Genomic DNA, 19,102 nt, shown 5'->3' on the forward strand with positions numbered 1-19,102 from the left:
TCCACACACACGCATCCATGTGAGCACATCCACACACACGCATCCATGTGAGCACATCCACACACACGCATCCATGTGAGCACATCCACACACACACATCCATGTGAGCACATCCACACATGGATGTGTGTGTGTGGACAATGTTGCTACCAATCTAAAATAATAATGCAATTGCTATAGAGACCTGTGTCTTTTTTTCTGTATTGCTTATTGTGTGGATGATATCGACAGACTTTTTTGGGGGTTGCAGGAGGCGTGTTGTGCTTATGTGTTGATGGTGACGGCCGTCTACTGGGTGTCTGAAGCTGTTCCCTTGGGTGCTGCTGCTCTGGTCCCAGCCTTCCTCTACCCGCTCTTTGGTGTACTCAAGTCCAGTGAGGTGAGTCCTTCTTTCCAGCTGATTGTCTGGTTTGAGCTTCAGTTCTCTGAAACCTGTCTTATAAACTCTATTTGAGATGCCAAATTAAGAGTGAGTTGTATATTGAAAATTGTAGCATCTATTGTGAGCTAAAAGTTTTGATTTTTCATAACTGCAGAGCCTGGCAGAGAAGGAGAGCAAAGAAAAACAAAGATCCCGTTTTTCAGAATGAACGCGACCGATTGTGGCAGTTTCACATAGTCGGGTTAGAACATGCAGGGCAGAGACACTATGACTATGACCTCACGCTTTAATGCGTTATAAGTGAAATCTTAAACTGATTGGTACAAGGTGCTAAAAGACAGTTCAGTGTCCCACAAAATACCTAAAATTTTGCTTGCATGTTTGAAAATTGGAGGAAGTTTTAGCATCGCCTGCTCTCAATTTCTGAAAAGACAATATCTTAATCTTAGTGTCATTCTGTGCACCAGTGAATGCTGTGTGTGCTGATTCCACTTTTTTCTGTCTTTGTATGGAGATTTTCACATCATGTTTCTCGGGTTTTCAATGTGTCTTGTGATTAAAATGCCTGTTTGAACATTGAAAAGCACTGTAAAATAGGATAGACAGTCACACTGAACGAAGCTTCTGACCTTCACAGGACTGAGTGCTTAACTCTTTCATGAGCACATATGCAATGTGTGTAATAACATGATTAAAACTATATGTTCAATAAATTGAATAAATGTTCTCATCAAATGCCACTACTCAAAGCTTAATAAAAAGGATATAGAAGAATAAACATAATATAAAAATGATATAATTCCCACACAGCCATGTGCTGCAAATCCTGCTACAGCACCACACGTAGCTAACTATTTTCAAGGCAAATTACAGCTTTGACACAGTGCAGTAAATCTAAACGATAACAATTATTCTTTAATTTATTACATCCTAATTCTGGATGTCTTTTGTTAAAACTTTGCCTTATTATGCAAATATCCTCCTCCGTTCTTTCAGTTTGAAAAGGCACCAGGACTGAGACTCCTGTAGCAGTACAAAAGTCTTGGTCAGATTCTTGTTAAGGTTTTTGCTTTTTGCTAATTAAACAAGTGGGGCAGGGATAGCTCAGTAGGTAGAGTGGGTTCCCCATCGTCGGAAGTTCTGGGGTTCGAATCCACTGAACGGCTACCCTGAGATACCCCTGAGCAAAGTACTGTCCCTACATGCTGCGCCTGCTTAGTGGCTGCCCACTGATTGAATGGGTCCAATGCAGAGAGAGTAATTCCCCTATGGGGATCAATAAAGTATACATTATTATAAGTGTTCTTGTAACTGTACAGTATGAGGCATAGGAGTCCCCAGTAGGTTTTCTTTTTTACAAATTTCATCAATTTCTACAGTGTTTACAGTTTTTATAAAGTAAAAATCTGCTGTACAGATCTCTATATATCTGTTTAAGTAGAGTTATGTCCATGTTAATAGGAAGAGGTTATTGAATAATTAAGAATATTCTCCTTAGACACTGCATTGTCTTACTTTATTGCGGGTTTGCTAATTTTTTTCTAAAGCAACATTAAAGCAAGAAAAGAAAGAAAAAGGTGGTAGTAAAAATATACGTACAGATCAGACGGTGCATGGTTTTTGAGTTCTGGACTGTGCTATGTATGCTTAAAGAAATTTGGTCCACGTGTGTGCTCCTCAGACATACATCAGTTTTTTGATTTACAGTTCTCTGTTGCTTATCCTATTACACTCCAGTGTAAACCAGAGGCATGGTCAGTCAACTGTGAAGGTTTCATTAGACATGACTGAGTGAACAGTGCAGATGAACCCATTAACCCAGCACTCATCATCAGTACCCACGGATGTTCTTCAGTGTTCTTCACATGGCCACACCCAGCCTCTCACACACTTTACCGACCATTAACACCACTGCCGATCCTTAATACAGTACGATTGGCGTTACTGATAGTGGTGGCCATTGGCGTCAGTCCCTTTTTTTTTCTTTAAAAAAAAAAAAAATACCAGTAACAGTTTCCTCTCAATTAAACTCACCTTCATCATCTTTACCTTTGTTATCTGCATTACATAAAAACTCAGTCATGACCAAAGCGCCTTGACAAACAGTGACAAAAGCTGCCTGTTAACACTGCTGTAAGCTGCTTGTGATGGCATTCCATAAATATGCCAGCAGAGAGCTTTATGCAACATTTCCAGTCTATAATAGCACTTTCATTTTTTTGTAATCTCCTCATTTTCTGCTGCTTTAATGCTGCTAATTTAGAGATTAGATTCCGTCTTCATCTGCTGCCACTCAAGAGTGGAATATCAGAGCATCAACAATGCACAGGATCTTATCTCATCCAGTTAACAGTTAAAGTTTTCTGCGGTCATAAGTGTTCCATAAAAAAAGCTAGTATTTAAAGTGATTGGAAAGGACTATGACTTGGATTTGTAGCTGCAAATTGAAATGAAAACCGATTAGCCGAGTTTCAGTGCTAAACAGCTGTGGAGGATAATCTGTACACTGTATGTGAATACAGTAGCAATGATTATGTGTCTGTTAAACCTGGAGCTGTCACTACTAAGCTTTGCATTAGCCAACACTGAGATTTTAGCTATTTTAGTCATTTCTTTAACTTATTAAACAGCTTAATAACAGCTGTTATTGTTACTGTGAAGCAGCTGATAGGCTTGGATGCATTCCAGCATCTGTCTGATTCCCATTCAGGCTAAAAGTTGGTTTCTTGTTTTTAAAAGTTCATTTATGGGATTTTGACATCTTATATGACAACAAACAGTGTGGAGAGACATTTTTATAGGGCCTACCCTGTGTACTTTTGTTCCCAAGAAGACCAAAGTGTAAACGTTCAGCTGCCCGTATTATTACTAGGACTTCCTCTACCCACCACATCTCCCCAATCCTGAAGCAGCTTCACTGGCTCCCGGTTAAATTTCGCATCCATTTTAAAATAGTCCTTTATACAAGGCTATTCATATTCTCTCTCTCCACCATACCTCTCCGATTTAGTACAGATGAACTTCCCATCCCGGTGCCTCAGATCTTCATCTTCTCTTCCTCTCTCTCTGTTCCTTCCGCTCGTCTGATTACAATGGGGGGCAGGGCTTTTAGTTGCTCTGCCCCTCGACTTTGGAATTCTTTACCCCCTGACCTCAGAAATATTAGTTCATTCCCTCTTTTTAAGTCCACCCTCAAAACTCATCTGTTTAAAATTGCTTATGTTTAAACCTCTGTATGCTCTAACTTTTATCTGTTATTCTTATTATTGTGTATATTTCCAGTTTCTGTGTTTTTATCTGTTGTACAGTGTCCTTGGGTGCTTTGAAAGGCGCTATTTTAAAATAAAATGTATTATTAATAAGGAAAATTAAAAGATTTTAGGTGAGTGCACTTGGGATTATGTAACGCTGCAGACCTGTGAACGCTGCTGATGGGAAGTAGAGCAGATTAAGAACAACAAACCGTAAGTGCTGATCCTGTACGAGGGAGGGTGGATCGAGTGAAAGGAGGGTCTCGGAACTTCTTCCTGCCTACAACATCTCATTTTGTTTATTTTCCCAGCATCTGTTGAATTAGTTTGAAATGATGTAGACTTATCATTTGAAGTGATAATTTTTGTACCTCTGTGCGTGTTCAGGTAGCAGCAGAGTACTGCAAAGACACAACTCTGCTGCTGATGGGAGTCATTTGCCTGGCGGCCTCCATAGAGAAGTGGAACCTTCATAAACGGATTGCTTTGAGGATGGTGATGATTGCAGGGGCCAAGCCTGGCATGTGAGCATCACACTTTTGTACATTTAAACACTATAATGATGGTAAATGTAGTCATAATGTGCCCCCCCCCCACACACACACACACACACAAAAGTATAAAATGACCTCCTTCTTGTGCAGGTTGGTACTGGGCTTCATGTGCTGCACCGTATTTCTCTCCATGTGGCTCAGCAACACATCCACCACAGCCATGGTGATGCCCATAGCTGAGGCCGTCCTGCAGCAGCTGATCTGCACCGGTCTGGCAGACAGTCATGTCGACTCTGAAACAGCAGAGGTGCCTGAAGAGGACAGTGGTATGTCTGGGTCTGTCACTACATTTCTGCAAATATAACAACAGTGCTTGCACCAGTGTGGACATTAGCTAGAAGCTAGCTGAGGTGCTGTAGCAGAGAGGGTCTCCTGTTAACAGGCAAACAGTCAAACTTTTCAAACTACTTCTGTCATTGACTTGACGATGCCCGTGTTTCTCTGCAGCTGTGCCAGACAAAGAGGAGAACCTGGACAAGAACCAGCTAGAGCTGCTCTACCGCAACAACTGGTATGTGTCTGTGGACATTTTGGGTCTTTATTTATGCAGTGTACACTCGATGATATGTGAATGTCTGTTTAAGTTGTCTACACAGGGTTCTGTGGTATTTCTGCAAGGATTTTACCTCTTTATCTGTGCTAATAAGTTACATCAAATGACTGTTTTCCTTCAGTCTCACTCATTTTAACCAAAGTAAAGTCAATTTTCTCTCACACAACCATACTGATTTTCTTTCTTCTCTTCTTATTTCAGCAATGACAACAATAAGCAGGAGCTCTCCACACTAAGTGACGTAAGTGACGTGTTTGTGTGTGTGTGTGTGTGTGTGTGTGAAGTACACAGAATGTGGAAATTAGCCACAGAAAAATCTATATGCTTTCACTGATTCGGTATTCTGTTGTTTTCAGACAAAAACCGCTGAGGTCAACGGTTTGGGTCTCAAGCCCATCTCAAACCAGGAATGCATAAAAAACACCAACGGCCACCTGCCACAGGTGAGCAGTGTGTCAGTGAAGTGGGTGGGCCAGAGCCATGTTGCTGGAAACAAGAGCTAGAAGCAATCTTCCTGATTGCTTCTCATGTTTGCTCTTCGTTTACAACATTTTCATCACTCTAGGTTGAGATTGAAATCCCAAATGTAAAGAGGGTGAAGATGAGAAGAGACTCCCAGTATCCCACCAAAAGGGATCACATGATCTGTAAATGCCTGTCACTAAGCATCACGTATGCAGCGACCATCGGAGGACTCATCACCATCACCGGCACGTCAACCAACCTCATCTTTGCTGAACAGTTTAACACGTAAGTATGCTCACGTATGTGGTATCTACACAAACGCTTGCTTATGTAATGATTTAAATAAGCTTCCAAAATCTGTTGACAGTAATATTTAATCTACTTTACAAACCGTTCAGAACCAGAGAGAGATGCTGGTCTGTAATGGCTTTGGATGACTGCAGACATCTCCTCAGTTCTCAGACATGTTTACAGCTTGGTTGATTTCTTGGCTGCTGTGTTCTCTATTTTGAAAAAGTTTATGTTAGCTGAGTGTCTGGGGCCACAAGAGATCAAACTAATCAGCCTCTACAGTGCTCACAGAGATGATTTCATCTGGCCACTGCCTGACAGAATAGCCTCCTTCATGTCACAGCTTGTGGACAAAGGTCAGGTTTTGATCTGTGTGGGATTGCATGTGTGCTAGTAGTTGTGATGCTAACAGGGACAGCAACAAGTCTAAGCAGTGTAAAGTAAAATCTCATAGATTAGAGATTTAAGCTTGAAATTCGTTGATTGTGTGTACTTATTCAGTTTAGTTGATCCAAAAACTGGAGTCCATGCTCGTACAACAAGTGATAAACTTGACATCAGTTGCTTTGAAAAGCATATTTGTACAGATTGTGGATGTGATTTTAGTCAGTGCTGCACAAATACAACCAAACTTAAAAATAAATTCAAACATACAGACAAATTAAACAAAAAAGCCTTTTTATCTATGCTATATGCTTTTGACACATGAGTATGTGTCTACACGAAGTGGAGGACTTGTCACTGTCAGTCCCATGATATGTGAATGAGGGCAGAGACGCTAACAAAGCAATGTTAGATTTATCGGAGGGTTATTTTAGTACCCGGCTAACTTTTAGAAGCTGAAAATTAGCTGTTTGTTTGCAGGTTTCTCTTAGCTAGCTACTTGTGGAGTTTCATAGGGTTCTGCCTGGGACCAGTTCTATTCAAATTATTCATTCATCACTCAGGCAGTATTCTGTGTACATTTTCATTGCTATGCAGATGATACCCAGCTTTATATATCCATTAAGCCAGATAACACACTCCAATTAATTAAAGTGCAGGGATTTCTTAAAGACCTAATGACCTAGAAGACCTCCAATTGTGAGGTTATTGTACTTGGCCCTTAAATATCTTAGAAACATTGTATGTAACCAGATATTTACTCTGGATGGCATTACCTTGGCCTCCAGTAACACTGTAATGACTGCTTTCCTGCATTTGCACAATATCTCTAAAATTAGAAACATCCTGTCTCAGAGTGATGCTGAAAAACTATTCCATGCATTTATTACTTCTAGGCTGGACTACTGTAAATATTCCTGAAAAGCTTTCAGTTGATCCTAAATGCTGCAGAAAGAGTACTGGGAAGGACTAGAAAGAGAGAGCAGATTTCTTCCACACTGGCTTCTCTTCATTGGCTCTGTCTGTTAAATCCAGAATTGAGTTTAAAATCTTTCTCCTCACATACAATCAGGCTCTGTCTTATCTGTGAAACTCATAGTACTGTATCACCTCAGTAGAGCACTTTGCTCTCAGACTGCTGGCTTACTTGTGGTTCCTATAATATTGAAAATGGAATGGGAGGGAGAATCTTCAGCTTTCAGGCCCCTCTTCTATGGAAGTTCTGATTCGGGAGATAATCTGTCTCCTTTTAAAAGAACCCTTAAAACTTTCCTTTTTAGTAAAGCTTATAGTTGGGTCTAGATCAGGTATCCCTGAATCCTTCCTTAGTTACCCTGCTGTAGACTTAGGCTGCTAGGTTTTCTCTGTTATTGTAGGGTCTTTACCTTACAATATAAAGCACCTTGAGCCAACTATGGTTTGGTGCTATATGAATAAAATAGGATTGAATGGAACTGCAAACATATCATTACTCATAGCTTTCTGAATCAACTCTTTTTATTTTTAACTGATGATTCAGAAATGTAGTATCCTAAAACTGACATCAGGATATTTGGTTTTATTTTTAAAGTCAGTTTATGTTGAAGTCTCTGACTGATTGCCAACGTTGGCTTGATCTATAATCTCAGTAAACATTTTCCTGATGAGTTTATGGTCTCCAGTCGCTATCTTAATTCTCATTGAATACACTGTAATGCTCATTTGATACATTATGGTCCCCATTAGAGTTAAAAAGGACTATAAAGACAAGTAAAGGCTGGTTACCATAATGACAAATAATACCCATATGAGATCTAGGTTAAAAAAATCCTGCTAGCAACATCCATCTTTTATGTACGTCTGTGCTGAAGCCTCACATCTTATAACTTTTTTCCACTTTTGTCTGCTGATGAAAGGCTGTTTTTTTTGTTTTTTTTTAAGTGAGATACTTTAAAAATTTAGTTCTGTTTTTTTCTGACAGGACTGCATCTTTGAATTATTACCCCCTCCACTGTGTGCTTAATTGTTCTCTGTCTCCATTTGTACGTAATTTTGCGGTAATAGAAGCTGGATTTTGTGTTTCAGTGGTGAAAGTTCTGCTCTTATTAAAGATACTCGTGTAAACTGGGTTTCAACTATTTAAACTGTGCAACGAATCCAGTGTTTCATGGCTCCAGAGCCCTGCCAGCAGACTGTCAGCGTTTTTAAATGTGTCTCTTTAGTACGGATCATAAAATTTAACCCAGCACAGGAAATCCTGATGGACACTGACACTGATGTTGTCAACATATTATGATTTTTATTACTTTAGTTCTTTTTAAAATGCAATTTGGTGTTAAGATGAAATCTTAAAAGCTCTAGAAATGAAACTTTCGATTTGCCTGAAATATCTCATTTTTTCTCTCTGCTGTTATTTTATATAGAAACTCATGGTTCCCAGAGGTCTATGTTTTCCCTGATTCTTTCTGTCGAGCTATGAGGTTGATGGGGTTTTCCCCTCATATTATCTAGGTGATGGGATCTGTAAAATTTGATGCAGATATCTATGATCCTCAGAGGATGACAAGCAGCCCAGTCATTTTCCCATACTTTTTATTGGCTGGCTTTCACTTTTCCATCCACGATGAGAATGCCCGGAGGTCAGAGAAGGCATGGCAGAGTTGTTTGTGCAGCAGATACGTGATCACCGTATTTGCATGTCACCTTTACTCTGCTTAGCGTCGTTACAGAGCAGTGAAGCATATCAGAGCAAACACACTTTATTACCTATATAGCTTTAAATGAAACAACAGTGGAGACCAACAACTTGTCTTATAGCTTAAAGTGCACTAATCATAAACTACTGATACACTACACAGAGGGCTATTAATGTTGATGATATGGTCTCCTCACAGTTTTCTCAGATTTCTTTTTCTCTGTGGAAAAAAGGGGGAGGTTATCCTCACCTATCCCAGCTGTCACTGGGTGGAATTAGGGTACAGAGATCACCAAGGATATATAGTTAACTGAAAAAACAACAACATTTTAATTAGCTAAAATAAGAATAAAAACTTAATCTTTGAAAAAACAAACAACTGAAACCATTTATGAGCTTAGAAAGCAACAGTGAATGTCATTTAGTTCCAGTGGATTCTAGATTCAAAGTATCTCCAAATCTGAGCAACTAACACCTAAACATTCCACATCAGGGACGTCAAACTACACGGTGGGCCACTTTGATCGTATCAATCGTATCAGCGAATCAACCCTTTCTGTCAGAATAAAGACATTTCACTCAACATTTAATCCCTGATAACTCTTAATATCAGAAAAAGAAGTCCAGTTTCAACAGTACATTTCAACTTTTCTACATGACAAATGTGTTAAATTAAATAGACGTTCTAGTTAATCACGGAAAATATAGTAAATCTTGAAAAACAGGAACATTTTTTTGTCATTTTCCTGTGTATCTGTTAGTTTCTTGCAGTATGAATGGCAATGGAGAAGGTTTTGTCAGTAGGGAAACCTGGAAAACTTCTCAAAATACAGTCAAAAGTTCCTAATTTATACACATTTTCCAAAACCTTCTAGGATTGGAGGAGTTGCTGGGCTAATTCCGGCCCCCGGGCCTTATGTTTGAAACCACTGTTCTAGATGTATGAACAGCACTACTCTTTAAACATGAATACATTTAATTAGGTGATAAACTTACCTTTCAATAGGTTATCAATAAAGGGTTGTAAATATTAATAGTATATTGCAGAAGTGTGTAGCAACCGTGTGGTTAGAGCAGGTCGTCTACTACAGTAAGGGGAAGGTTGGTAGTTTGATTCCCCCTGGATGCTCCAGGCTGCATGCTAAAGTATCCCTGAGTTACTCCTCATATGAGTGTGAATGTGAACTCAGATGTAGGGCATTAATGGATACTTTTTGGCTGCTCTCTTATCCACAAGGGGGCGCTACACAAGTCCCTCCACACATTTTTTGTTATAGCAAATGTTAAAGATATTACAAAGCTTTATATATAAGGCTGAATATTAGAAAGTGGCATCCTTTCTGGTATGTCATGTTGGTTCTCTTCTTTTAAAATAGATAGATGCTGCTGCTTTACTCTGTAACTGCGTTCTGCTCTATAGAAGCTTCTTAAGTGTTTCTTAAGAGAATTTCGGTGACCCATTATGGCTTCCGTCCAGTAGTGTAGTATAGCTCTCTGAGCTGTGATAGTCACAGTCTTATCAGTGTGGACAGTCAGCTGTAATGCTGCACAGATAAGTAAATAAGACAACATCTGTCAGTCAAAGCAAACAATGTGTGTAGCTGATGTGAGTTAATCGGCTATTTTTAAACGTGATAAGGTTCCATTTTTATCGGCCGTGACACATGCCGTCACAAGTCATGAGGCTCAGCCCCTAAAGAGGCAGTGTGTAGCAATGCGTATATTACACATTAAAGTGAAATGAATACGACCGATGAGTGTGGTTTAAAGCTGCTGTTTCCAACTGTCTTTCCAGCCGTTATCCAGACGCAAAGGTGATCAACTTTGGCACATGGTTCATCTTCAGCTTCCCCATCGCCATCATCATGCTGGTTCTCACCTGGCTGTGGCTGCACTTCCTTTTCCTCGGCTGCAAGTGAGTGCCCGTTCGAGGATCTTTGTGTGTGTACTATGTTGCTAATTGCTGTGCTAATGGTCACAGGCAGGGGTGTGATTACAGAGGTGGGTCTCCTACTTGCCCACATCTCCATGTTGTCATTATGGACTCATGGTAATCCTGCTGCCTGTATGTTGTTGAGGCTACAGCTTGAAAAGCACAAAGCGACCGTATCAGGTCACCGTGTGGTTGATCTTGTTGTTGCTGTCTGTGTGTTCAGCTTCAGAGAAACCTGCTCACTCAGTAAGAAACGCAAAACCAGGAGAGAGATGCTGTCAGAGAGGAGGATCCACGAGGAGTACGCAAAGCTGGGACCCATCAGGTGTGTGCCAGAGCTGAAACGATGAAAAATAATTTCCCGAAATTCCAACTCTGATGTCAACTCTTCCACTTTTTATGTATATTTAAAGGACTAAATTCACCTGTGTGTAAATATAAGCTATGCATTTGCATCTTACTCACGAGCCCAGACGTGACATTTTGTCCCCATCGTGTTGTCACTCATGTAATTGTTGCTGACACGCTTTTGTGGATTGTGTGTGCAGCTACCCAGAGGTGGTGACAGGTGTTTTCTTCATCCTGATGACACTGCTGTGGTTCACCAGAGAGCCTGGCTTTGTGCCCGGCTGGACGTCGCTCTTTGAAAAGTAAGTACTGATAATGTCGCGCCGGATCACCACAAACGTTCAGAAGTGTTAGTGGTCAGACACTTTAGGGAAGCACTGGTTCTCCGTAACAAATACACACCCTGTTACATAGAGCAGGTATAATAGACACTTAGTAAGGAGTGCTTATGCTCTTTTCATACGCCATATTTTTGATTTTTGGCCTCTGTTAGAGTACTTTTGCATTATCTGTTTTATATCTGTGTATTCTTAATTTCTCTCTCAGGAAAGGCTACAGGACTGATGCAACGGTGTCTGTTCTTCTGGGCTTCCTCCTCTTCCTCATCCCTGCCAGGCGGCCCTTCTCTTCCTCCTCTTGCTGTAAAAACTCAGGTCAGCACTCGAACACCTTTGGGTTGTCTCATCAGGGCTCCATTTGGTGGCTTTAAAACATATTGAATAATAAAAAAGGGCTCAGTGATGTTGTTCAGCTAGCTTCGTTAACATTCGTATACTACCTCAGATTATTTTAACAGCACATTACAGATGTTGTGAGCCATTCATTTGAGATTTGGTAAAATAAATGACTTTTCAAGTGTTTGTCAACCACAAGTATTACATGATATTATTCCCCCAGATCCTGCTCTATTGACATTTTTTTCTGTCATTTTAAAATATTAGATGATGATTCAGAGTCTGACCCACTGGCTCCCATGATCACCTGGAAGGACTTCCAGAGACTCATGCCGTGGGAGATCGTCATCCTGGTTGGTGGAGGCTATGCACTGGCAGCGGGCTGCAAGGTACTACGAATATATGTCTGTGTGTTCTTGTATTACTCTACTGCTCTGGCATCATAGCATCTGGGTAATCTGAATCTGCGATCCATTTTCACCATTATGAATTTCTTGATTACTTTGATGGAGTTAATGTGATTTCAACACGTATCTACAAGAGACTGTAGCTATAAAAGAGAAGAATCATTTCACATATTATTACATTAGGTAATGGTGGGGATATGAACAGCATGTAGAAAGCTGATTAATGTTGCGTTTGTGTGTAGGTGTCCGGCCTGTCAGTGTGGATTGGCAGACAGCTGGAGCCCATGAGTGGTCTTCCTCCCTGGGCGGTCACCCTGCTAGCCTGCCTGCTGGTTTCTGCGGTCACAGAGTTCGCCTCCAACCCAGCAACTCTCACCGTCTTCCTGCCCATCCTGTCTGCGCTGGTACGACATATTCTCTTTCATATCGCAACACCTGTTCCTCATTAATGATCATAAAAATGTCATAAATCATTAAAAACACTCACATAAATGACCTGGAGGATATTCAGTCTAACAGGTCTGCACTAATGTGCTGCTTGAAAATACTTTTTCATTTTTAAACTGTGCTAATTACTTCTGATGTGGGCCACGAATTTGAATAATCTTTACCAGGTGGTCTAAATAGTACTGGTTACATAACCGTTACATAAGTGCGTGCGTGTAACAGTGCAAACAATGTAAAGCTTGAGGCAAGTGGCACTGATTGTGAGGCCGAGTTCTCTTTTTATATACATATAGATATCTAAAACATATGGAAGCCCGTTTCCGCCACTAAATAAAAACAAAGAAGCTAGTATCCCTAACTCGAAATTTCGAGTTACTTTTCTCAAAATTTCGAGTTAGCTCTGCCAATCAAAAATATGCGTGAATGAGGTCACTTTCTAGTTAACCGGAAGCATATGGCGCAGAGGACCGCGCACTCAAAAACGGATCCCAACAAATTGGCGCTTTCGCGAGTATGTTTGCTGATAGTAACACCATGTGATTCAGCTAATAACACAGGGATTTCATCATTTGTGAAGCCAGGCTGAAAACACTCAGCAATCTGTGCATTCACGACTGGATGTAATACTGGTAGCTTAGCTGTAGCATTTGTAGCTGAGGGCTTCAGCTTCCGGGTAACAAGGAAATGACGTCATTCACGTAGATTACTGATTGGCAGCGCTAACTCGAAATTTCGAGTTACTTTTCTCAAAATTTTGAGTTAATAAATCGAAATTTCGAGAAAATAACTTGGAATTTTGAGTTATGGATCCTTTTTTTTTTTTTTTTTAATTGGCGGAAACGGGCTTCCATAAAAACAACCTGTGTTATTTATACTCTTATACTATACTGGGATAGCAGCACAAACACATGTAAGAGTAGGGGAAAAATATTTGTGCATCTGCACATTATGACCCTTTTACTCAGAACCCCCCCAAAAACTGCTGTACTGGCAATAATCCATTTTAGCTGTCAGTGGTGACGTTTTCTCACCAGTACGTCACAAGCCATTTTATTGCAGAATGGCGCCTGTTCCTCGTGCACTTACTCATAAAGTGCACATCAAGGCTCTTTTTATTTCACAGCAGGTGCCATAATACTTCACCTCTGTCCAGTTGTTAACTGATGATGTATGAACCCTGCTTCCGGCTCCAAACTACACTGCATTCATTAAGGCTAAAGTCTTTTTTTTTTTTTTTAACATGTTTTAATGATTTTTGTCTTGTTCTATGTAATCTCAACCGGCCCTTAAAATATAGTCAGTGATGTCTGTCGGCCTCTGTGGGTTTTTATTACCACTCTTGTTGCATGTTTTAAAGCTCAGTTTAAAAAAAACAAAAACAAACAACCTTAAAATGCTTACCATTGTAACAGCAGATAAAATTGTACATGTGCAATTTTTTTTAATTTTTCCCCACATTGCAAAAGTATGACACCATAGCGACAGGATGGGTCAGTTGTGACGTTAATTCTAGACAAACATTTTTATGATTATATTATGTGAAAATGTTGTTTTTTAAGTGTCATATCAACTTCTGTAGCAGTTGGTAACTCTGACCTTCTCTTTCTCCCATTTGTTCAATTTTTGTTTATCATCCTTTTTTCTTTTATCTTCCCTCCTACATTTTTCTGTACTCCCAACCATTTCACCTCTCCTCTTCGCACTTGTCTTTTTTCTTCATTACTCTCTCTTTACCCCCTTTGTTCTTCTTCATTGCGTACTTCTCTGTCCAGTCGGAGACTCTGCACATCAACCCCCTCCACACTTTGATCCCTTCCACCATGTGCGTGTCATTTGGGGTCATGCTTCCAGTGGGGAACCCCCCCAACGCCATCGTCTTCAGTTACGGCCACGTGCAGATCAGGGACATGGTACGACACACAAACACACACTCACTGTCCCACAATCTTCTTGCACCTGCGGAATCAAAAAGACTTCCGGGAACAGCGTATCCAATTTGAGGCTCTTTTTATTTCGTACTATGTGGCAAACAGAAACTCTTGATGCTTACTGAAGTAATTTTTCTCCTCCTCATCTCCAGGTCAAAGCAGGTTTTGGGGTGAATCTGATTGGCGTGGCGGTGGTAATGTTGGCCATCACCACCTGGGGGGTTCCACTCTTCAATCTGACTGAGTTCCCAGCCTGGGCACTGGCCAGGAATGTCACTGGGAGCTTATAACTAACAGTGGGCAGGTGCTGGTGGTACAAAGCGGGGATGAACTCAAAAACAGATGAGGAAGAGACTGGGCAAGTGTTGCGATTGCTCAGAATTATACTGATTAAACAGACCTTAAAAGAAGAACATGGATGTGGTGAGAAGGAGAAGAAGTGGAGAAACAACCCTCACCAGCTGCTTAGATATACTATTATATACTGGCCATACTGGTGTGTTACAAGGAATGTTAAACGCCTCTGGCCACTGGAGGACATTAAACTCCAACTGAAACCTTTAAAAATCAAGAACTGATTTAGTTTTTTTGATTTGTAGTAGAAGAAAAATGATAAGTTACAGTTTTACAGTAAACCTGAAATACATTTTCAGATCTACAACATCCTTTCATTTCACTGTTTTTAGATAGAAATAAGCTACACAAGGCCACTGTAGACAAGTCTCTTTTTATTGCATGTTTGCTGAACTTAAACATTTCCAATGAAATATACTTTTTACAACTAAATTGAACACATTTCAGCATTTCTGGAAAAAATCGGTCTTGTCTTTCGTGTAAGAGGGAAGAAGTGGTTGCTGGATTAAAGCGAGAAAAGAGCATGAAAAGAGAAATCTACCGTGGCTGCCAGTGTACTGTATATGTAGAGCTACTGTACTTTTTACGTTGAACACCGTGGGCCTTCCTTACACATTTCATGCACATTCTTACCAAAGTTTCTGAAGCTGCTTTTGTGTCCTAAAATGCTGTGAACGTTACAATTCTTGTTGCTACATGTTACTCAAACACTGCAGTGCCTTTTACAGTGCCTTGTGTTAATGAATTTACACGCTACAATTTTAACATGACCTACTATCAAACTTCTTATCCCAACAGTGTTCATGTCTTCCTGTGATGTCAAAGCACACTCCACCCTCATCCTCACCCTGGTTGGGGTAGTTTTAGTCAGTTTTGCTTAGGAAGATTCATAAAATGAATGATGTGCACCTGGCAGCCATAACAAGAGCAGCTTAAATGGTAAATACTAAATAAGGGGGCTTCCTTTAGCATATCTAGAGATGCCCTGGTGGTGACCAGTCGGCAACCCCCTGGGACCCACCGCTAGGAAAAATATTCCCTGACTCCACCAGCCATCTGGCAAATAAAAGTGTGACTCCTAGTGTATCATAGACATGATACGTGAGTTTCTGAAATGTCTTACATCATCAGTGTGACCTCCCCCCCCCAAATTGTAAAGAAATTGCACAGTACATTTTTAAGCAAAAAAAGAAAGATCTGATGTAGCAAATATGGCACAATTTAAATCTCAGATATTCAAATGATTATTTTATGAATTAACAATAATTAACAATAATTGTCAGAAGGTTCAATAAAGTCCATTTTCAAAAAATCAGGTTAATGTGCCCTTTAAAGTGTGTCAGTTTTAATGTTACCTCAGAAGACCAGCTGGAAGCACAGGACCACGGTTCTTTTACTTCCATGAAGGCCAAGGAAAAATGATCAGAAAGGCATAAAAGTTGTTTTGTTTTGTGACTACTCGACTGCAACCAGCCTTTTTACCTTTCTCCTTCAATCACATAACATAACGAAGTTTAGAAAAGATGTACTGTATTTATGCTAAAGACTTGAGCTGCCTTCAGTTACTTTTTGCTCGACCTATGCCAGAACTTTCTTTTCCTAATTGCAGAAGCTTATAGACCAACTCTGGTCATTACCCAGTGAACCCAGCAGGGTCTTTGTCTTTGTCTCTGCGCTCCTGATTTGCATTCATGTCACATGTTGAAAGGATCTGGAAATTTTTAAAGGTAGATCAAGTCGAACAAGATAATTTACCTACTTATTGAAGTATGAGCTTTAACTGTGGCGCTCAAACATTAACAAAGGATCTTTATGAAATACAGAAAGCTTTTTTAGTAACTGCAGAAAAATTGGTTTCACGAAATCGTTCACTTGTCGCACCATAGCGTGACCGCTTTTTGTACTTTTTCATTGTCTCCTGGGAGGAGCAACATTTCTCCTGGCATGTAAAGAAAAAAAATGAAATGCCACTGTGGGAGGCCGCAGACTCCCTCTGGGTACTGGTTCTTTAATGCAGCACGCAAAGAAAGCATTTAAGGAAAAGACTGTGCAAGCAAGGAGTGGAAGGGTGTAGTAGTTTGTTCAATCAACTGTCAAATCACAAAAAAGGTTTGCACAGAACACTCACTGTACTGTGCAAAAATGTAAAATATATGCCTTTATATATTTGTAAACAGATTTTAAGTGTCATTAGTCACTTTTTTTTATTTTATATCACGGCATTGTAAGTACAGTATGGGCCTTTAGCGTAGCCTCAATCAGAAGCATGTCTTTTTCTTGTGTAATTTATTGACTTCTCCTGAAGGTTTCGTACATCTCAGTCGTGTTACAGCAGTGACCTTTGACCCAGGGGCCACGCTCTTCTGTAAATACTTTAAAGACTTGTAATTTAAGCATACTATGTCCTTGCCTGTTTCAAATGAGCTGTAACATTCTTAAGTTTTGTTTGACCCTGATAGTGCATTCATATCCAGCCACAACACAACCTAGGAGTCAAGATGATCCAATATTACTTCATGTGCAACAATAAAACCACTAAAACCACTCTGTTGTTTTGATTTATTCTTGAACGACACAAGTCATTCAAGCTTTCAAGATTTTCAAAAAATGAGAGTAAAGAGTTTAAATCTCCACTATCAGATCAGCTCTTATTTGCAAATCACATATTTTTAAGAAAAACACCAGAACAGATTCTCTGTTCTGCTGAGAAAAATACAGACGTGTTAGGGAAAAAATTGTTTAGCTTGAAGAGAACCACAGAAACATTAATATTGGACAGTGTTATGATAACTAATGGCAACAGGTTGAATGTGAGACTTCAGAATTCCAGCAGGAGGTAACGATACTAAAATCTGTCCAAAATGACACGTTACTTTGAGATGAAATCCTACTGGACTCCATAACCTTGGACTCTTTAGCATTTCTGGGGATAGAAGATATGAGGATTTTCAAACAGGTCCCTTGTGCTGCCACTTGTATTTCCTAAAGCAGCCTTTATTTTTAAAAATAAATAACATTATTAGTTTGATCTTCACGCACTCTGTCCGCAACAAAGCCACAAGCTCCTGTCCAAGTCCTGCACCTCAGCAAACCCAGGCCAGCTTGCAGCTCTTGATGGTTTCTAGGTGATTAGGATGCCCCCTGGGGGCCTTCAGCAGGTGTGAATCCCTCGGTCTGCATCTTCTCCTTGTATTTCAGGAAGTCTCTCCTTTTGGTAAAATACTTCACCTGCAGGGGAGAATGAAAAGGAGCAAGAAGCTACTGAAGGCTGACAATCTTGTTGCTGCTTAGGTTCTTTAAAATGTTCTCTAAATGTCTACATTTAACTTAGTTTCCAAAATTGTCCAATAAACACTGTCAGCTGCTCATCTGTGACACTACTATCGACACTATCTGCAACCCTAACTTCAACCATTAATAAAAAAGATGGGATATTTTACCCATTGGGCCGGGCATTTGGCCTCAAATTCGCTCTGGAACCTCTGGCACGATGCAAAATTGTCATCATTATCATCCAAACACTTCCAGAGATGATCCCTGGCATCCCAGCAGGTCTTCCTTTCTGCTGAGTTTGGAGCTGTCATCACTGCCCCAAACACAAAGAGAAAATTAATCATCAATAAAACAGAAATTTTAAAAGAACTTGCACATCTTCTAAGCCTGCTTTAATACCAGACTGCAACCTTACACAACAACAGGTGCTGTGGCAAAAAGTCAGACAACAATTAATTTCCGGTATTTGCCAAAAATGACTATATTTCATCTGTTGTAAATGACTGGACTAACTGATTGGATATAATGTGGGTGCAAATACAAAGAGTCATAAAAATACTTGCAAAATAATCATTATTTTTTTATATATAACACCTTTATAAATCCTCTTGAATACAGTTTATTTACCAATATAAGCAAACATATTGGGCACTAAAAAAGCAGAGAAATATTAGAAATGACTTTTGTGGCACAACACCGGTAGCTGCCACACCAACTTCATCTGTATAAACTTAGCTAAACGTCACTCACTGAATAAAAACGCGGAAACCTCTCAGAGCACGTCTCCCTTCAGTCTCCCGCGTTCACTCTATAAAGCCCGACCACCCGCACAGAGCTACTTGTACTCCACAAACGACAGACTTTTGTAACCTGCTCGGGTGTTTGTAGCGTAGAGCAAAGTGAAGGACGCTCACAGAGGCGCTTCCTTGTCGCGCCGTGATGACGTTTGAACGTAGCTACTAAAATGTACCAGGTGATGGCGCCATTGTTAAACCAAAGAAGCGCGAGGACGACAGGTTTTGAAGGTTTTTTTTTTTTTTTGTATATTAATGTAATATTAAGTAATTCATCCGTTTAATTAAATTGTATTTTTAAACTGTGTTGCTTGTGAGGCAGGTTTTGTCAGGGTGGTATTCCACCCAGTGCTTCCTGCAGAAGTTCTCTGATGACTCTGCAGTAGTCGG

General features: G+C 40.1%; 2 protein-coding genes across 2 annotated transcripts in view; one reads left to right on the plus strand and one right to left on the minus strand.

Moving 5' to 3' along the window:
* The window catches only part of slc13a4 (solute carrier family 13 member 4), a 21,517-nt gene extending 6,625 nt beyond the window's left edge, over positions 1–14,892 (plus strand). Inside the window, exons 2-16 of the mRNA XM_005743316.2 lie at positions 251–379; positions 4,021–4,157; positions 4,278–4,453; positions 4,635–4,698; positions 4,942–4,981; positions 5,097–5,183; positions 5,306–5,490; positions 10,350–10,469; positions 10,711–10,812; positions 11,036–11,137; positions 11,382–11,488; positions 11,777–11,898; positions 12,159–12,320; positions 14,136–14,273; positions 14,444–14,892. Coding sequence (XP_005743373.1) covers positions 251–379; positions 4,021–4,157; positions 4,278–4,453; positions 4,635–4,698; positions 4,942–4,981; positions 5,097–5,183; positions 5,306–5,490; positions 10,350–10,469; positions 10,711–10,812; positions 11,036–11,137; positions 11,382–11,488; positions 11,777–11,898; positions 12,159–12,320; positions 14,136–14,273; positions 14,444–14,581 — 1,809 coding nt within the window. The 3' untranslated portion in view covers positions 14,582–14,892. The remainder of the gene's footprint in view (positions 1–250; positions 380–4,020; positions 4,158–4,277; positions 4,454–4,634; positions 4,699–4,941; positions 4,982–5,096; positions 5,184–5,305; positions 5,491–10,349; positions 10,470–10,710; positions 10,813–11,035; positions 11,138–11,381; positions 11,489–11,776; positions 11,899–12,158; positions 12,321–14,135; positions 14,274–14,443) is intronic.
* Positions 14,893–17,086: 2,194 nt separating this feature from the next.
* coa6 (cytochrome c oxidase assembly factor 6) lies at positions 17,087–18,861 on the minus strand. The gene is made up of 3 exons (XM_005743319.1): positions 18,669–18,861; positions 18,086–18,231; positions 17,087–17,873 (listed from the first exon to the last, which is right to left on the minus strand). Coding segments are annotated over exons 1-3 (246 nt in total). The 5' UTR covers positions 18,670–18,861; the 3' UTR covers positions 17,087–17,774.
* Between the last annotated feature and the right edge of the window lie 241 nt (positions 18,862–19,102).

The sequence above is a fragment of the Pundamilia nyererei genome, unplaced genomic scaffold (genome assembly GCF_000239375.1).
Source record: "Pundamilia nyererei isolate P.nyererei 1_Seehausen unplaced genomic scaffold, PunNye1.0 scaffold00130, whole genome shotgun sequence".
Lineage (NCBI taxonomy): Eukaryota > Metazoa > Chordata > Actinopteri > Cichliformes > Cichlidae > Pundamilia > Pundamilia nyererei.